The sequence below is a fragment of the Poecile atricapillus genome, chromosome Z (genome assembly GCF_030490865.1).
Source record: "Poecile atricapillus isolate bPoeAtr1 chromosome Z, bPoeAtr1.hap1, whole genome shotgun sequence".
NCBI lineage: Eukaryota > Metazoa > Chordata > Aves > Passeriformes > Paridae > Poecile > Poecile atricapillus.
Window position 1 is genome coordinate 134,922,604 of NC_081289.1, and position 17,226 is coordinate 134,939,829.

Sequence of the window (17,226 nt, forward strand, 5' to 3'; positions counted from 1 at the left end):
ACCTTTGCAGTTCCCTGCTGGACCCACTCCAGGAGCTCCAGGTCTCTGTTGTGCTCCAGAGACCAGGACTGAGCAGAGCCTCCAGGTGAGACCTCACTAGAGCTGAGTAGCAGAGCAGGATCACCTCCCTTGACCTTCTGGCAGTGCTCTTCCTAAGGTACCCCGGGTTCCATTGGCCTTCCTGGCCACCAGGGCACCGCTGGCTCATGGACAGCTTGTTGTCCACCAGGACCCCCAGGTCCTTCTCCACAGAGCTGCTTTCCAGCAGGTTGGGCCCCCGCCTGTGCTGGTACACAAAGTTGTTCTTCCCCAGGTGCTGGAACCTGCATTTACCTGTGGTGAATTTCAGAGTATTCTCCTCTGACCGTCTCTCCAGCCTGTCGTGGGCCCTCTGAAGGCCTCACAGTCAAACGGTGTAAGAAGACTCGGGATGCGACTGCATAGGGTGACATTAATGGGACAGCACGCGATGACACCAGAACAGCACGGGATAACACTGGGGGACAGCACGGGACGACAGCAGGTGGACAGCTCGATGTGTCCGGCCGGCTCGCAGCACACGTGTCGGGGCGGTGCCGCTGCCCGGGGCGGGCGGACATGGCGGGGCGTCTGCGGAGGCTCGGCAGCGGTGAGGGAGCGGCGGGGGGAGCGGTGAGGGGGCGGTGAGGGGAGAGGTGAGGGAGCGGTGAGGGGGCGGTGAGGGGAGCGGTGAGGGGAGCGGTGAGGGGGCGGTGAGGGGAGAGGTGAGGGGAGGGGTGAGGGAGCGGCGGCGGGAGAGGTGAGGGGAGCGGTGAGGGGAGCGGTGAGGGGAGCGGTGAGGGGAGCGGTGAGGGGAGCGGTGAGGGGAGCGGTGAGGGGAGCGGTGAGGGGAGCGGTGAGGGGAGCGGTGAGGGGGCGGTGAGGGGAGCGGTGAGGGGGCGGCGTGGGGAGCGCGGGGGGCGCGGGGTTGCCGGAGCGGGACCAGAGGAGCAGGGCGGAGGAGAGGGACTGCCGGAGAGGGGCCGGAGGAGCGGGACGGGAGGAGCAGGGCCGGAGGAGCGGGGCCGGAGGAGCGGGGCCGGAGGACCGGGACTGGCCGGGGCCCGCCGCGGTCCCTGCAGCCGCTCCGTGCAGATTCAGGAGGGATGGGAGCACCGCGGAGCAGCGCGGGAGAGAAGCACTTTCACTGTAGCTGCAAATCTTGGGAAGAGTTCCAAGAGTAGAACTTCGCCAACTCGTGGGTTTTCAACTACTTTTTTGAGACTGGACTCTTGTAGATTCTATATTCGTTAGTGCTGTAAGTGGTTGTAAGGGAAGTGACATTCCATGTAATTAATTTCAGGAAACTTTATTCTTCAGTCATTTACATTTCAGATGTGTTTTAGAAATTGGTTAAAACCTTAGGCTTTTAAAAACCAATGTACAACTCTCAGGAGATACTGTTGCAGGTGCAGAAATAGAGTCTTTTGAAACAACTCCTTGCAGAATCACAGAACAGGTCAGGTTGGAAGGGCCCACTGCCGGTCATCTGCTCCAACCTGCCTGCTCAGGCAGGGCCATCCCAGAGCACAAGGCACAGGATTGTGTCTAGATAGTTCTTGAGTATCTCCAGTGAGGGAGACTCCACAACCTCTTTGGGCAATCAGGTATCTCTTTCTGTTACCTGCTGAATTCTATCTGCAGTTAAATAAAAGGCAAGATGGTGTGATGTTCCCAGGATTTTGGAGCAAGGATGGAAGATGGCAGCTGGAATTGTCAGGGCCCTAAGGACAGGTGGCATCCCCTGAACAGCTTCATCTAGGGCTGTACCCTTAGCCCTGTTTCATCTCTGCCCTGAGCCTCCAGTCCCTGCCCCAGCTGAGCCATGAGCCTTGCCACCAGCCCAGCCCTGGCTCTGTCTCCTGGATGGACCTTGGACTTCTGCTGTAGCCTTGTGTCCATCCCTGTCTCTGGCCCCATCTGTTGCTGCTCCTGCCTGGGCTCCCTGGGTGGACCCTGAACCTGCTCAGCTCCACTTTTGCGGGGCATTCTCAGTGAACTCTGCTTTGCCCACCTCGTTCAGGTCTGTTGGGCCTCTGTCCTGCTCCCTGGGAGCACTGCCCGTGCTGCAGTCACCCTGACTGTAGCGCATTCACCCACTGCTTCCAGGCAAGGACTTGTATTAGAAACAGTTTTTATTTTTAAAATAAAAATTATTCTTCTGTCAAAATAGAAGTCCACATGAAAATGAAAACTTGAGTTTTAATGGATGAGACATAAATGCCTTTCTTTTAAAATTACATATATTCTGCCTATTACTTATTTTTCCCCAAAGAAAACTTAGACCAAAAACACCCTCCAAAACTTTCTGTGACTGTAGCTGTGTATTCCCTGAACAAGCTTACTGAGCAAATCTTCCAGGTGTGTAGTTTGCCAAATGTTTCATAATTCTCTTACTATTTTATAGTTGCCTTTAGGCAGCAGAAATGGAAAAGTTCTGTCTCCATACAAGCAAAAATGCCTCCTTGTGATTTTGTACCTGAAAAATATGAAGTAAGTCATGCATACTACACTGAATTTAAATAAAATTTCATTACTGGGTTTGGGTGATAGGCTCATCTGCTAAACACGATTATAAAATTTGCTTCTTTGGGCAAAACCCCACTGCTATGACCAGGATATAACCTGCAGATATACCTGTGTGACAAATCTGTAATTTGAAAACATTTAAGAAAGAGTTGTGTGCAGAACAGCAGCCTTATTTCAAAAAACTGTGTTTAAGAGGTTTGTAGAACAGCCCTCTATGTGCCAGAATCTGCTACAATCTAAATCCTGTAAACAGCTGTGTAATCTATGTGCTCCACAGCAGCTCCATGAGTCTGAATTTTTAGGAGGCATGGATGGATACTGACTGTTTTATTCCACTCAGTCCTATCCGTATGAACGTGTGCAGAAGATCCGTGAACAAAATATTGCGCCTTCTCTGCGAACGTATTACAAGAAACCATTGCTGCTGCACCAGGGACATATGCAGTGGTTGTTTGATCATGAAGGACGAAGATATCTTGATCTCTTTGCTGGAATTGTCACTGTCAGTGTTGGACACTGTCACCCGTAAGCATGTTGCTTTTTGATTTATGGTATAAAATACAGGAAGAGACACCTAAGTTTGTTTTGTGCTTCATTAATCTGCAGCACTATGAGCCTAGAACCAGAATATAATTTACTGAATTGTCATGTGTCACAGTTAGTTCAATTTCTGCTGCATTTTCAAGAATTCATTATTTTGGTCTGCTTGTTCCTCCATCTGGCACACGGTGCAGCATCTGTGTTTGCAGAATCAATAACACAGAGATATGTGCATGTGTGAGTGTGGAGCCTGTGTGGAATTCAATCCCTTTGTCTCTCCCTTGCTACATGCAGGAAGGTAACTATGGCTACCCAGAAGCAGCTGGCTCGCCTGTGGCATACCACCAATATCTACATGTACCCAGCAATCCACGAGTATGCTGAAAGGCTAACTTCTCTTTTTCCAGATCCACTGAAGGTAAATTGCTTCTGACAGGAGAAGGGGCTGGTGAAGTAGGTGTCTGTTTATAAGAAGTATTTATTAAATAATCGAGAGCCATGATATCTCTGGAGAGAAAATCTGTATGGGGAATACAGACTGTGAGTTAAAGAGTGTGAGGGCCCTCAGGGCCTTTTCTTTAGACCTAGCTGCAGACAAGCATAATATTCCCAGTTTCTGTTCTGTTTGTTTTCTCCTTTCATTTGTCACTGTGAAGAGGCATTGCCAGCTTAAAAATTACATAAAAGGAAAGAAGAAAATGTTTACTATTCTCACAGGTAGCCAGCCTTAATTTTCTTGATCTCATGAAAATCCACAGTGAAAACTGTTTGACAGTATTTTGTGTAGTATGTGTAAATGATTACCGATATTTAACTAGATAAACCACAAAAATGTTTCACAAACATATGTCATGTTTCATACTCAGTGAAAGAGTAAGAAAAATAATTTTTGTTTTCAGGTGAAATAAATTGGTGGTAAAATGAAATTGGGCTATCAGAAGAGTATGATGCTACTGCAATCTTAAAGATGGAAGGAGAGTAAAAAAATTTTTTTTAAATGTCCTGCTTAGTTTGACCCAACACATTAATTTCTTCCAATCAGAAATCCATTTTAGGAAAACCTGTAAACTGAAACCCTTTGAGATTTTTCTGTACCTTCCCAGAGCATATCAGTTGGATCTTTGTTCTCATCTAGAGCATAAGGGCAACGCTAATTTTATCGTGGTGAGGTCGCCCTGTGGCAGTGCTAGGCTAGAGTGCATCGTGCCATTAGGGGACATGGTCTGATGCCAGAGAAGAAGGTGGTTTTGTGCTGTACTGACCCCAAGTGTTTTCCCACAGGTGGTTTATCTCACCAACAGTGGGTCAGAAGCCAATGATTTAGCTATGTTCATGGCAAGAGTACACACTCATAACTTCGACGTCATCTCTCTCAGGTAATGCCAACACAGCTTCACAAAACTCCTCTGTGTATGGGATCACTCTCTACATGCCTAAAACTAGAAATAACTGGGAACTCTTTCACCCGGTCTGCAGAGGAAAATGCTATAAAATTACTTTATTTGACAAAGAGGAGTAAACCAGGAGCTGAAGTTTTCATACATGTTAGAACTAGTTTGCAATAAAAATGCAACCTGCAATTTTTGCTTGTGTTACCTAGAAAATGATCTGATGTCTGTGTTTAGGGTGTGTTTTGGTAGACTTTTGTTCATGGCCAGACCAAGACGGAGCAACTGCTCCATTCTTCCTCCGTTTCCCTTCTGCAGTGCCCCTTGGTGAGGGGTGCAAAGGTACCTCTGGAACAGCAGTGCACTGAACCTCAGCAGGGAACTGCTCCGCCTGGAAGTCGATTTTTGTTTTGTTTGCTTTGCTGCCTTGTTTTTCTGTCAGAGCCCTGAACCACAGTTCACTGCACATATACACAAACAGCTCTTCTGGCCTAATGACAGGGATGGAGCTGGGCTGAACACCAGTACACTGTAAACACCAGCATAAACAGTTCACTTTACCTCAAATATTAGAATAAAAGGCCGTGTTAATGAAGAGATATATTTTTCTGTTACTATGTTCAACAGAACATTGGGTACCTACCTTGCTTGTATATTCTCACTAAACAGTTTTGTTTTGTCTATGAATCAAATCATAGCACCATCTAGTTTAATGATTGGCAGCATCTGTTGGAGACAACAGTTGTTTCCAAGATTCAAAAGAGAGTTGTTTCTGTTGTAGTTGATAGCTTGAAAAGTATTTTTTCCCATCTTTTAGTTGTGATTTCCCCCCCCCCCCCCCAGCTTCCCTTTCTCCTAATTGTTTACCTGGCGTCAAGTTACCATGGTTGCTGAAGTTTCTCTCCTCAGCCCCACGGCGAGAGGCCGGATAGAGTAAAGAGAAGACCGTGCTGGCATTTCCAGCTGCTTGAAGTTTCTTTAGCCCAGGAAAGCACGGGGTTGGGAGAAGAGAGACCCTTCTTTCCAACACGGAAGTTTCTAACTTTGTTTTTCCTGTCCCAGAATGCCTCTGAGCTATGGAAGCTGGGAGGGCATGCTTACCTTGCCTTCCCTTTCTTTCCCCCCTGTGTTGCCAGGAAACCAAGCCCCCCCCTCTCTCCCCCTCTGTCCCTCTGTGGAGAATACTCCTACACCTTTGTGGGCATTTGAAGAAGTTGGTGTCTGTTATTTCTTATCTTGGTGTGTGTAACCTTGATTTGTAGAAAGTTTGTAAGATGTACTAACTGAGAAAAATAATTGGTTCTTTCTCTGATGTTCCCACCCTCTGAGAAACCCTGTTAAAAGAAACCCCCCAGACCCCAAATCCTTTGTCTCTCGTCCTTTGGATTCCCCTTCACAGAAATAAACTGTGGACTGCAAACCAGAGAGAGAGAGTACCCCCTGATTTCTTTACTCGCTCTATAGACTTGAATTCTTGAAGAAAATCAGTGAACCCCACAAACATATGCTGGCTCGAAACTCGAGTGAAGAGAAACCTCATCACTGAGCTAGCCTGGCCACTCGAGAAGATCGAGTCAGTTTCCTTTGTAGGGATCAGGTACCGATTCTGCTGCAGCAGAACTCCACAAGGCACTGTCTGAATTACTGTTGGTTCCAATGATTGTACTCATCTCCTCGCAAACATTTCTTCACAGTTTTTATATTTGAAGTTGCAGTCAGAGTCAAAAGGCAGAGGGAAAAATGGCAGTAGGAATTTGTTTCAACATGTTTCATTAGTTTCAACAATGCACATTTTTCCCAACAATTTGTAGCTCAGAACCATGCCTTCTCAGAACTGATATTGCTCCAGACACTTCTTGGAAATGAGTGATGTTGATTTGCTTTCTTTGTTTGAACAGAGGAGGATACCATGGAGGCAGCCCTTACACGCTGGGTTTGACATCTCTGACTCCTTATAAGCATGGTGTTGCCAATGGCTTTGGCTGTACATCTGTGAGATTATTTTTAATTTTCTTTTTTTTTAAATAATCTGGGTAACTAACAGTTTATTTGACTATTTCAGCAATTGCTGTGTTTCCTGCCTTCAAGCACTTTATGATCACTAATCAAAGCTGCAGTGTAGCAGTTCATGCTGTGTAAATTCAACAAGAGCCAGAGTCCCCTTTTGCTCTCAGGCTAATTTTAAGTTAGGACAGCCATAACATGAGTGATCTGTGATTTGCATTTCGTCAGTCATGCTTGATGCTTTCATGGGAGTCTGTGTAAGGAATAAAATAATGTTCTGAACCCCATTTTTCAAGTTTGTTTTGTGCAAAGCTGCTTTCAGATGGTCTGGAGCAGATCCTTCGCTACAGTGAATAGGAATCCTATTTCAGGAAGACAGGAGACATGTCTGCTAAGGAGATCCACTGAGGTTAAATGGCAATATGCTCTTGAGCAGACTGGAGTAATTTTCAGTCTAGAAGTTGCTGTTGATGACTACAGGTGACAGCTCAGCCACATTATTAACCATAGGTAGGCTCATTTACAGCAGCTTCCCAGCCAGTGAATGGCCTGAACTCACGTGGTGTTTCATCAGCAGGAAGGATTAGAAAGCTGGAGTTGTCCCTATTAGGTTTGCCTGCCTCACTCAGTTTTGCAGATTTTGTTCATACTTCAGATTACTGAAATGCTACCAGCAATTCTTAAAATGTTGGCATTATGTTTAGATAACCAATATCCTGACTAAGAACAAAAAAGGGAATAAAAAGTCAGTTGAGTTACTATTGCTGGAACAGTCTAAATTTGTTGGTTCCAAAGCTGTCTTGGTTATTTGGTGTTACTTCCAAGTGTTCTTCAGACAAGTTTCTTGAACTGTGTTTGCCCCTTCACTGTGACAGCTGTTTTTCTGTTTCGTCATTAGTCATTTAGATCAAAAGATCTCTTAGAAGGGTGTCATCAAATCTGTAGCTATTTCTCTTCTTGACAGACAATGTTACCAGATGTTTTCCGTGGTCCATGGGGAGGCAGCCATTGTAGAGATTCACCTGTGCAAACTGTTCGAAAATGCAGCTGTACTGAAGGTTGGTCCATGACAAAAATTTGGGTTTTGGATTACAAAATACTAGAGGGCTTCTCTAATAAAATAAATAAGTGAAAATAAGTTATAGTTACCTCCTCAAGCAAAGTAGATGTCTGGTTAAGTTTTGCAAGGCTGAACAAAAAAAAAAAAAAGAAAAAAAAATTAAAAAAAAAATTCAGAGACTCTCAGGACCCTGCATTCCAATGGGAAAAATCTGGGACAGAGGGCACCACATTCTCATATTTCTTTTTGAAATCCCAGTGTTTGTTTCCACTGTTTGTCATGATCAACTCTGGAAGCTGTGGAAATCACTTCAGCACATCTGGAAGAGCAGAGGTGCTGGTGGTGTTATTTTGCTGACAGCTTTCAGCTTTTATATTGGAATAAGGCAAATAGTAAGGACAGCCTGCAGCTAGCCATAGGCAGAGGTCTTTCATGGGGCAAAATGTTCCATACACAGGACAATGTGAAATCTCCTCTACTGCAACTAACGAAAATTCCAAGCAGTTTTTCTACTGTTTCAACAAGCACCTTTTATTATTTTAATTCCTATGCATATGTAACAGAATGGTTTGATTTTAACTTTGCCATCCCTAATGAATGGCAGCATTAGCCATACTACTTGCTCTGTTCATGATTTAAACACAGACTGTATTCTCCAGAATCCTCCTACCTGCACTAACCATGGAGTACACATGATTTAAGGAAAGAGACTCTCCTTTGACATTTACCTTTCTACTGTTAATTTGAGGGGTGATATTTACTATGCAGTCATACAACATTTGTTGCTTAGATGAACAGTTTCATGTTTTAAAGCTAGTTTTGTGTCATATTAAGTAAATTCCCTTCAAACTGTTTCCCCTGTAAACAGGTTCATGTCTTGCAAAAGACCAGTACATTGAACAGTTCAAAGACACTCTGAATACCTCAGTGCCCAAGACAGTAGCTGGATTCATTGCTGAACCAATTCAAGTAGGTAGTTTGCCATTTTTCAGTTGTGATAGCACAAGTAGTGTGAAATACTCAAATCTGATATTCTTTAGCTGCAACCTGAACTAGATGTTTGCTGATTTTTACTATGATTTTTAATGCTTTAAACACCTTAAATGTTTGAAAGACTGGATGCACTGCCTTCAAATTTCAGCTTTTGTCTCTGACTCCAATGGAACTAGGATTTTTCTTGTGAAATTTGACACAGAATCATGATTAAATATACACATTTTTTCTGCAGTTAAATAGTGAATGTGGTGCATGCTATGGTTTGGCTTCTATTGTCTCCTTTAAATATTCATTACTATTTCTGTAAACTCAACCCCAACCCCCCTTCTCCCTCTTTTAGTCATGTTGTCCCCTGATGGCCACAGGATTCATTCTCCTTATGTTTTACCCTATGTTCACGATTGTTTTATATGTGATTCTTCAATAGGAAAAATGGAGAACTTATCCAGGGCAAGAGAAACAGTGTAAGAACTGTGACTTCAAGGAAAAACTGGAGCAATTCTCTGGTTTTGCTGTTTTCAAAGCACTTACATACTTGAATCTAAAAATCTGTTGTGGTCCAGATGTAGGTTAGAATTGAATTTCCAATGCAAATGCAAACTATCAAGGGGAAAAGATGTTGAGGAGGCAATGTTCTAAACAAATTGACCAAAGAAGGAATATGAATTCTCTGGCCAACTTCATCAGCAAACATTTTCTGGGTTTTGCTATGTGTAGATTTTCACAGTCCTTGTTTTGGCAGTTTTTTGTTAATTGACTTGGTCTTACAGTGATCATGGCCTCACAAACATTCATGCCAGCACAACTAACAGAACAGCAGGCAGCACTGTGGAATGGGAATGCATGACCTGAGCAGGAGCTTTCTGAAGTGGTTTCATTGCTGGAGAAAGAACCTTGAAACAGCAGTCCTGCTGTTACCTGAGGGCTGCTAGGTTTTTTTCTCAAGCAGAACTCCTGTTTCCTTATTTGTTCCTGAAAACATTGTGTTTCTCTCTTGGCAGGGTGTTAATGGAGCTGTTCAGTACCCAAGAAATTTCTTAAAGGAAGCTTATCAGCTTATAAGGGAAAGAGGGGGCCTTTGCATTTCAGATGAAGTGAGTAAGATTTTTTTACGTGAGAATTCTAGAGGTGGGTACCTCTGAAATTATCATAAAAGGCTGGAAGTCTGGAAATAATCTAAGTGAAATGCAATACACTTCATATCTTAAGTTTAATATGGTGTTAAACTTCATCTTTTCAAGCATAGGAATCTCAGTTTTTTCCTGCCTTTATTCTCATTTTGGGCAAAGGTAATATTTGTAGCAGACTTCAGTCCTTATCTTCTGGGGGCAGTAAATTTGCACAAATATGCAACAAATGCTACTTGTGATGGAAGATTTGTCAAAATAACCCTTCCTTTTATAACTATTTTTGACAGACATAGACTATAGAAGAGAGTTGATTGCTATGCCTCTGCAAATATGTTTTAGAAGTAGAATTTTCTTAGCTAAAACAATATTAAAATAGTATAAAGTGCTTCAAATGCTTTTACATTTCCTCTCCACTTTGAAATGGAAGCTGCATCTTATTTGTATATCTTACCAAGCCTAAGACATGATGATATGTTATCACATGAAAGAAAAACCCAATTACAATAAATAGCATTTTGTGTAGAACCATCTGAATAGGGCTCCTAATACAAGTTGACTCCAGATGTAGTTGCTGTTTTATGCAAATCAGTAACAGTTGAAAGACAAGGAAAGAAACTATATCACAAAGTGTGAGAAAATGATGAGTGTTTCTCTGAATTTTTCCTTTGAAAGGTACAGACAGGATTTGGACGGACAGGCAGCCATTTCTGGGGATTTCAAACACATGGTGTAGTCCCTGACATCGTTACTTTGGCAAAAGGAATCGGTAATGGCTTCCCAATGGCAGCTGTTGTTACAACAAAAGGTAAAAGTGTTCTGTTATTCTATGACATAAAACAGAGTAATTGCAAACTACAATACAAAATAATTACTTGCAGAGAGATGTGTGTTTGAAAAGCTGAATGTTGCTTATAAACTTTATCTCAGTCTTTCTTTTGGATAGATTGAGATAATGAATCGGATCCTCATTGCTTCACTTGTTTCCCTACGTGTTGTGCTGTATCAGTACAGAGCTGTATTTAAATGAGTTTAGTTGTATAACTGAAGCAGGAATGGAGTTGTGAGTGGTTTGTAGGGCTGGTAAAAGAGCCTGGAAATCATAACTGAATTCACTGATAAATATACTGTGAGTACATAGGGTAGGATGTTACCCAGCTGCTTGATTTCCTACAAATGGCTGGCTTAACCTAGTGAGGAAAATCTGTAGATGGCAGGTGAGAGCTTACGTTAGAAGCATGACTTTTAGAAGGAGTTTTGTTTTGGCATCTGCTAGGCACTATATTTTTTGGAAATACTCATATTTTGCACAGACTGCTTTAAGGAAATCTTTCTGTGTCTCCTTTAGAATCAGAGTTGAACATAGCAAATGTCTCATATTTCACAAAAATTTCACAACAACATTTAGCTGTTGTTACAGTAACAAATGTTTAAAGCAGGAAGTACAGTTACCAAACAAGGCAGAGGAGGCCACTAAGATGATCAGAGGGGCAGAGCACCTCTCCTAAGAAGAAAAAGCTGAGAGAATTGGGATTGTTCAGCCAGAAGAAGGCTTTGGGGTGACCGATTGTGGCCTTCCAGTGTAAGAAAAATGGAGAGGGACTTTTTACAAGAGCATGGAGTAACAGGACATGGAGGAATGGCTTTGAACTGAAAGAGATTAGGTTTAGACTAGATATGAGGAAATAAAATCTTTACAGTGTAGGTGACGAGGCACTGGCACAGGTTGCCTATAGGAGCTGGAAATGCCCCATCCCTGGAAGTGGTCAAGGCCAGGCTGGATGGGGCTCTGAGCAACCTAGCCCAGTGGAAGGTGTCCCTGCACCTGGAAGAGGATTGGAACTGGCTGATCTTTAAGACCCCTTCCAACTCAAACCATTCTGTGATTCTATGAACTGAAGGAGTAACTGGCGTTGTTCTTTTTCTTTCAGAGATTGCAAGTTCCTTGGCTCAAAACCTTCACTTTAATACATTTGGAGGAAACCCTCTGGCCTGTGTAGTTGGAGCTGCAGTTCTTGATGTAGGGAGAACATTACATAAATTTATCTATACCACAAGTTCTTTGTATTGAAAGATGAAAATTGCAAGTATAAATTTCTATATGGGTGATTTTTTAAGTAACTAAGTAAAGGGCATAAACATGGTCAGTGTGCCCCATTCACAGGAAAAAATCCTGATTAGTTTAATTTCAAAAATTTTCAGATCTCTAGAAAGAGTGGGAGCCCTATAATTATGACTTCAGAATCATCTTTATCTCCCTTGGGTTCTTTACTTGGTTAATAAAATTGTAGGAGATTACTTTCTCAAAAGCCTTAGCTAATTCTTTCACAGCATTACACATATCCATAGCTAAAACTAATCTATTTTCTGGCACACATGCTTAACAAAATTTTTTTAATGGAACGGCTTTTACCTTATGCTTAAAAAAAACCTTAATGACCAGACAGTTACAAATACCTAAGGTCAGAAATCCTTTTGGGGAAAAAAAATTACCTCATGAAAAAGAAAATAGAAAAATGTGCAACACATTTCACTTATTATCCAGTAGAAAATCAGTCAGTGGGTAGTAGGTTTCTATTTGTCTTGATTATGCACAGAACATTCATTCACTAAGCTCACTTCATTACAGCAGACACTGTTTCTATTCATGTTACTTTCCTGAGTGGTTTGGGGGAGTTTAAGCTATTACTAAGATGGATGACTGTATAAAGAACCCACGTTTTGGGGTTTTTTGACGCTGAAATAACTTGAAGCCTGGCTCTGAAATAATCCAAGGAGATTGTTAGAGTTTGCAAGAGTAAAATGGAGTTGAAAGAAAAAAAAAAAGAAAAAGAAAAAAAAACCAAAAACAACCACTTTATCTTCTGTAATTAGTTTTTAAATGTAATTTTTCTAAATACAAATGTTAAGTTCATGTAATGGTTTGTGTGTAGGTGCCAGTGTGTGCCTGCAAATAAGAGCTCTGATTAAGAAGGACATTGTAAAGAAAGAAGAAAAGATTGTTATTAGAAAACATGTTGTTGCTAAATATAATGTAGTACTCAGGCTGTTCTCTGCTAACACACATGGATAAGCCTTGGTTTTTATTATTTAATTATATTCTTCTCATGATACTGAAAAAAATTAAAATATTCTGATAAGATTTTGAAAATAATGCTTCTGGTCAGGTATTTTCCAGTTATGAGTACACATGAGCAGGAATTACTGGATTAAATCTAAGTAAAGTAAATCTAATAAGAAAAATTTAAAAAATCCCAAAGAAACATCAAAGTATTATGTGAAATGGTATTCTGATGCTGGTAAGAGCATTTTAAGAAAAGGGAAACGTGAGCACTGATGTAGTCAATGAACATAGCAAGGAAGTGAGATAAATATGGTGTCAGGTTCAGCGGGGATTAACAGAATGTTTTGAAAGCCTTTCCTGCAACACTGTCATGGTACTTCATTTTAACCAGGCTATTGAAGAAGATGGTCTACAAAAAAACAGTGAGGATGTGGGAACATACATGCTGCTGGAGCTGGCTAAACTACGGGATAAGTTTGAGATTGTTGGAGATGTCCGTGGCAAGGGACTTATGATTGGAGTAGAAATGGTGACAGATAAGGTTAGTGACTTCTTCATTCCTTTCAATTTACAGTGCCATTGAAAGTTTTATCACATTTAATTTCAGCTGAAATAGTATTTCCTGTTAAAAAGCAGACAGTGAGGTGGGAAAACATGGAATTTTCTGGCTAAAAATGAGCCAGAAAATTCCATCATCCAGCTATTTCACAAGCTTTGAGTAAACAGTGCACCTTAACTGCACTGACTCATGGGAACAGATAAGTTGTGCAGCTAACATTTTCAGCTAGAGGTGAGATTTATTGGAGAGACTGGAATATACATCTTTGTCGCAGAACTAATTTGGAATATCTATGTGAAGTTTAGTATTTCCTTCCCTTAGGACAGTCGGCGCCCTCTTCCAGCTGAAGAAATAAATCAGATTTGGGAAGACTGTAAAGACATGGGGGTTCTGATCGGCAGAGGAGGGCTCTACAGTCAGGTACTAAACCTCTGGTTATAAATAAAGCTTACTTTCTTGTTGAGATGAAAAATGAGCAATGGGATCACCATGCTATTTAAGATGATTTATTGCTCAAGTTAGCCCGATATCAGTGTCGATAGCAGCAACAATCAGCCATAGCTTAAAGGTAGTCACAGGTTTCTTCTTCACACAGTAATATGTAACATTTTCATCCAATGTTAACACAAAACTTGTTTCTACTTAATAACCTATCACCTTTGCTTAATTTTGCTGTGCCATGTCTGTCCTTCAGCTAATAAACTGATAGGTCATGTACCCCCACACACCTCTATTATAGCTTCTAGATCCCTATCCTACCCTGTAAGTCACATTATTACAGCTTAAACCTTTCACTATTTTAACTAATATAATTTCTTACTTACTCAAGGCATATTCTTACTTATAACTATAGGAACATAAGTTTATAATTTTTCTGCTTAATGTTTGTGTACCTTTATAATCTCATTAAGCCAAGCTCTTTCCAAGGCTGCAGATTGAACCCTTCAGCATCCGTGAAGTTTCTATTTTTCCATTTCCCACATTTTCTGTCCTTGTGAACAACATCCCCACTTCCCTCAAGTTAAATTAATTTAGTTTAGTAAATAAACTAGAAAATGTATACTCTTAGGAGTATATACTCTATCTCTGTTTAATGTTACTGATTTTAAAATTGGGCAGGAACTATTTGATTATTTTCAAATATTCTGTAGCAAACTCAAAGCTTGGCGTTTTCCTTTAAAGGGACGACTTCCCCTAGAAAACCAAGGTTTTCTTCTTCTCCTTTTCTTCTTCTATTCAATAAGAAGAACTCAGCAATACTCAGGACCAAGTCTTTGCTCAGTTTAGGTTATCACCTTACACATCAGTACAAAACCAATAGTTCTTTGAGACTGGGGAGCTGGTAATGTACTAATTCTTTGATAATTAAAGGAGAAAAAAAAGGTGTTGACAGCAAGTTCAGCAACAGCACAAAAGAGAGAATTGGATGTGAAGGCCATCAGCCCTCCTCAGCTGAGGATGTGGTTCGTGCTGTAGCCAGGACACTGCACCAGTTCCCTACAGCACTCAGTTAATGGCAGAGAATTGCCTCAGGGCTGGCCTGGTCATTGACACAGAGGTGGCAGCTTCTATTTGAGCTGGATGGAGGGTAGCTGAAATAAACCAGACGCTGTGTCTGTCACCTCATCAGTTCTTCCCGAAGTCACAGATCAGGAGACAGGTAACAAGCTGAAGCTCAGTGCTGTAAAGTCTCATTCTGTTTGATGAGAGGGCTGTTTATCTGTGAGTGTTTGCTTCAGTAGGGGCTGTGGGTGGGAAAGCCCATTATTCCACTCTTACTGTATTAAGTCCTGTGATCTGATGCCAGAAAAAATCTGAAATTTAAGATTCTTATGGAATATAAATAATCTTAAAAACCTAGATCAAACCTTCAGATTTAGGAGTCTATGTTCTTGACAAGTGCAACTGTACATATAATCCTTCCTGATCAACATGCATTCCAGTTATAGCACCTAACTACAAGATAGTGATTCATTCATAATGCATTCTCTTAAAAGCCTTTAAAAACAGCCTATAATAAAACAGCAAATGGGCTGACACAATTCAAGACAGCCTGCCACTCTCAGCAGATACTACTTTTCCCTGTGGTAGAGCTGCAAGGAAAGAAAATACGTGTGTCTCTGTTCTTTCTTTGTACAAATCCATCTGAGATTTTACTCTGTCTGTCTGCAGTAACAGAGCTGCAGACATGACCTACTCTACTTAGGTCTTTTGTGGAGGCAGTTAGGTTATCAAGAGGGGGTCATGAGTCAGATGCAATTCACTGCAGTCAAGTTCAAAATTGCTCCACTTCAGAGTGCATTTATCATAAGCCTCAGCACCTGCACTGCTGTTCTCCCTTTTTTCCTCATTTTTTTAGGGCGGGAGTGCTAACCCAGATAGGCTGTTGAAACCAAATTCTTTCTGTACAATTTGAACACTTCTTTTTCTTTTTGCTCTCTCCTCAGACATTCAGAATTAAGCCTCCTATGTGCATTACTAAGAGGGACGTCGACTTTGCTGTGGAAGTATTTCATACTGCTTTACAGAGACATGTGGAAAGAGCAGCTGCAAAATAGACTTGATTTGTTTCCTTCTATGACAGGCACACACAATCCCTGATACTTGCAACCCAGACTGGGCACTAATCTACCCTGGAAGATAAAATCATAGTGTGACGATTACATGCTTGTTCAATATCACAAGAGCATCCTGAGAGACAGTGTTCACCACAGGACACGGTGGAATCTGTTTTCTAAATGTACAATTCACTTCTACAGTGCTGATTTCTGTGAACTGCACACCTATTTTGCCATTATCAGAAAAACACTGACTGGATTAACAGAGTACCAAATAGAGAGGCAGGCATATGTTCTTCTTTCCCCTGTGAAAGTTGTATCAAAATCAGTAATTTTCAGAAAGAGTGACAGAAAGAGTTGGGGAAGAAATTTCAGTTAAAACTGTTTACCCTGCCTACAAAGACACACTGTAATTAGAGCATTACAAGCAGTTTGCACAGCTGAGATGTTTATAATTACAGTAATTATTTTTTTCATGGGGATAAGAAATCCAGTCATCACCGTCTCCAAAACACATTTCTCTTTTCCTCCTGCCACTCTTGGGATTGCACGGCACATCTATTAATCATTTTGTAAAGGTGCAAACTCTGGAATGTGGACTAAGATGTTCTTTCTTACATAATCACCTTTTAATGTGTAAGGTCATTGCTTCCTTCAGTTTCCAATAAAAAAACCAAATGTTGTGGACAGTCAGCAAGAACTGTACATTTCTCATTTTACTTTTATTCCAATTTTAATATATGAAAAAATCCTTGACTCAACGAAGTACCATGTCAAGCTGGGGGGAGGAGAATATTCTGACAGTACTTTACAGGAACTTTGGTGACAGAGCATCAGTACCTCTCCGAATCTTACTCCATGGGTCCTAAACAATATCATACAGCCTTTGCTGAGCACTGCCTTCTGCAACTCCATTGATAAGTCCTGTGTACAACCCAGTTCCACTTCAAATTCAGGTGTTAGCCCACCTTTTTTCCTACTCAAGATCAGGCAGATTATGCCTTTAAACAGAAGTGCAGTGTCTCTCCTCAGAAATCAGAACAAATTCATTCATTCATTGTCTTCTCCCTCACTCCAGCAAGGCTGTTCCACTAGACTTTTTTTTCACCAACACCTGCCATGGAGGTAGATGTACAAAACCAATAGGAATTGTCAAACTGATTAAACAGCTTTGTCATCTAACTCCTTCCTTTCTGTCTGCTGCTTAATGTTAATTAAGTAATTAATTAGAAGAAGAACCCATGTCTTGGCAGTGTTTCATATTTGATAGCGGATCAAACAATAGTCTAAGCTGGAAGGGATCCACAAGGATCATCAAGCCCAGCTCTTAAGTGAATGGCCCACAGAGGGATCAAACCCATGACATGGGTGTTATTAGCACCA

At 41.5% G+C, this 17,226-nt stretch overlaps 1 protein-coding gene across 1 annotated transcript; it reads left to right on the forward strand.

Moving 5' to 3' along the window:
* Window positions 1–550: 550 nt before the first annotated feature.
* AGXT2 (alanine--glyoxylate aminotransferase 2) lies at window positions 551–17,165 on the forward strand. Its single transcript, XM_058826418.1, has 14 exons — window positions 551–628; window positions 2,426–2,511; window positions 2,888–3,072; window positions 3,382–3,505; window positions 4,369–4,463; window positions 6,374–6,467; window positions 7,444–7,537; window positions 8,408–8,508; window positions 9,537–9,629; window positions 10,338–10,470; window positions 11,594–11,682; window positions 13,118–13,267; window positions 13,607–13,705; window positions 15,733–17,165. The coding sequence occupies exons 1-14, from the start codon at window positions 598–600 to the stop codon at window positions 15,841–15,843; spliced, it is 1,485 nt and encodes a 494-aa protein (XP_058682401.1). The 5' UTR covers window positions 551–597; the 3' UTR covers window positions 15,844–17,165.
* The last annotated feature ends 61 nt before the right edge of the window (window positions 17,166–17,226 follow it).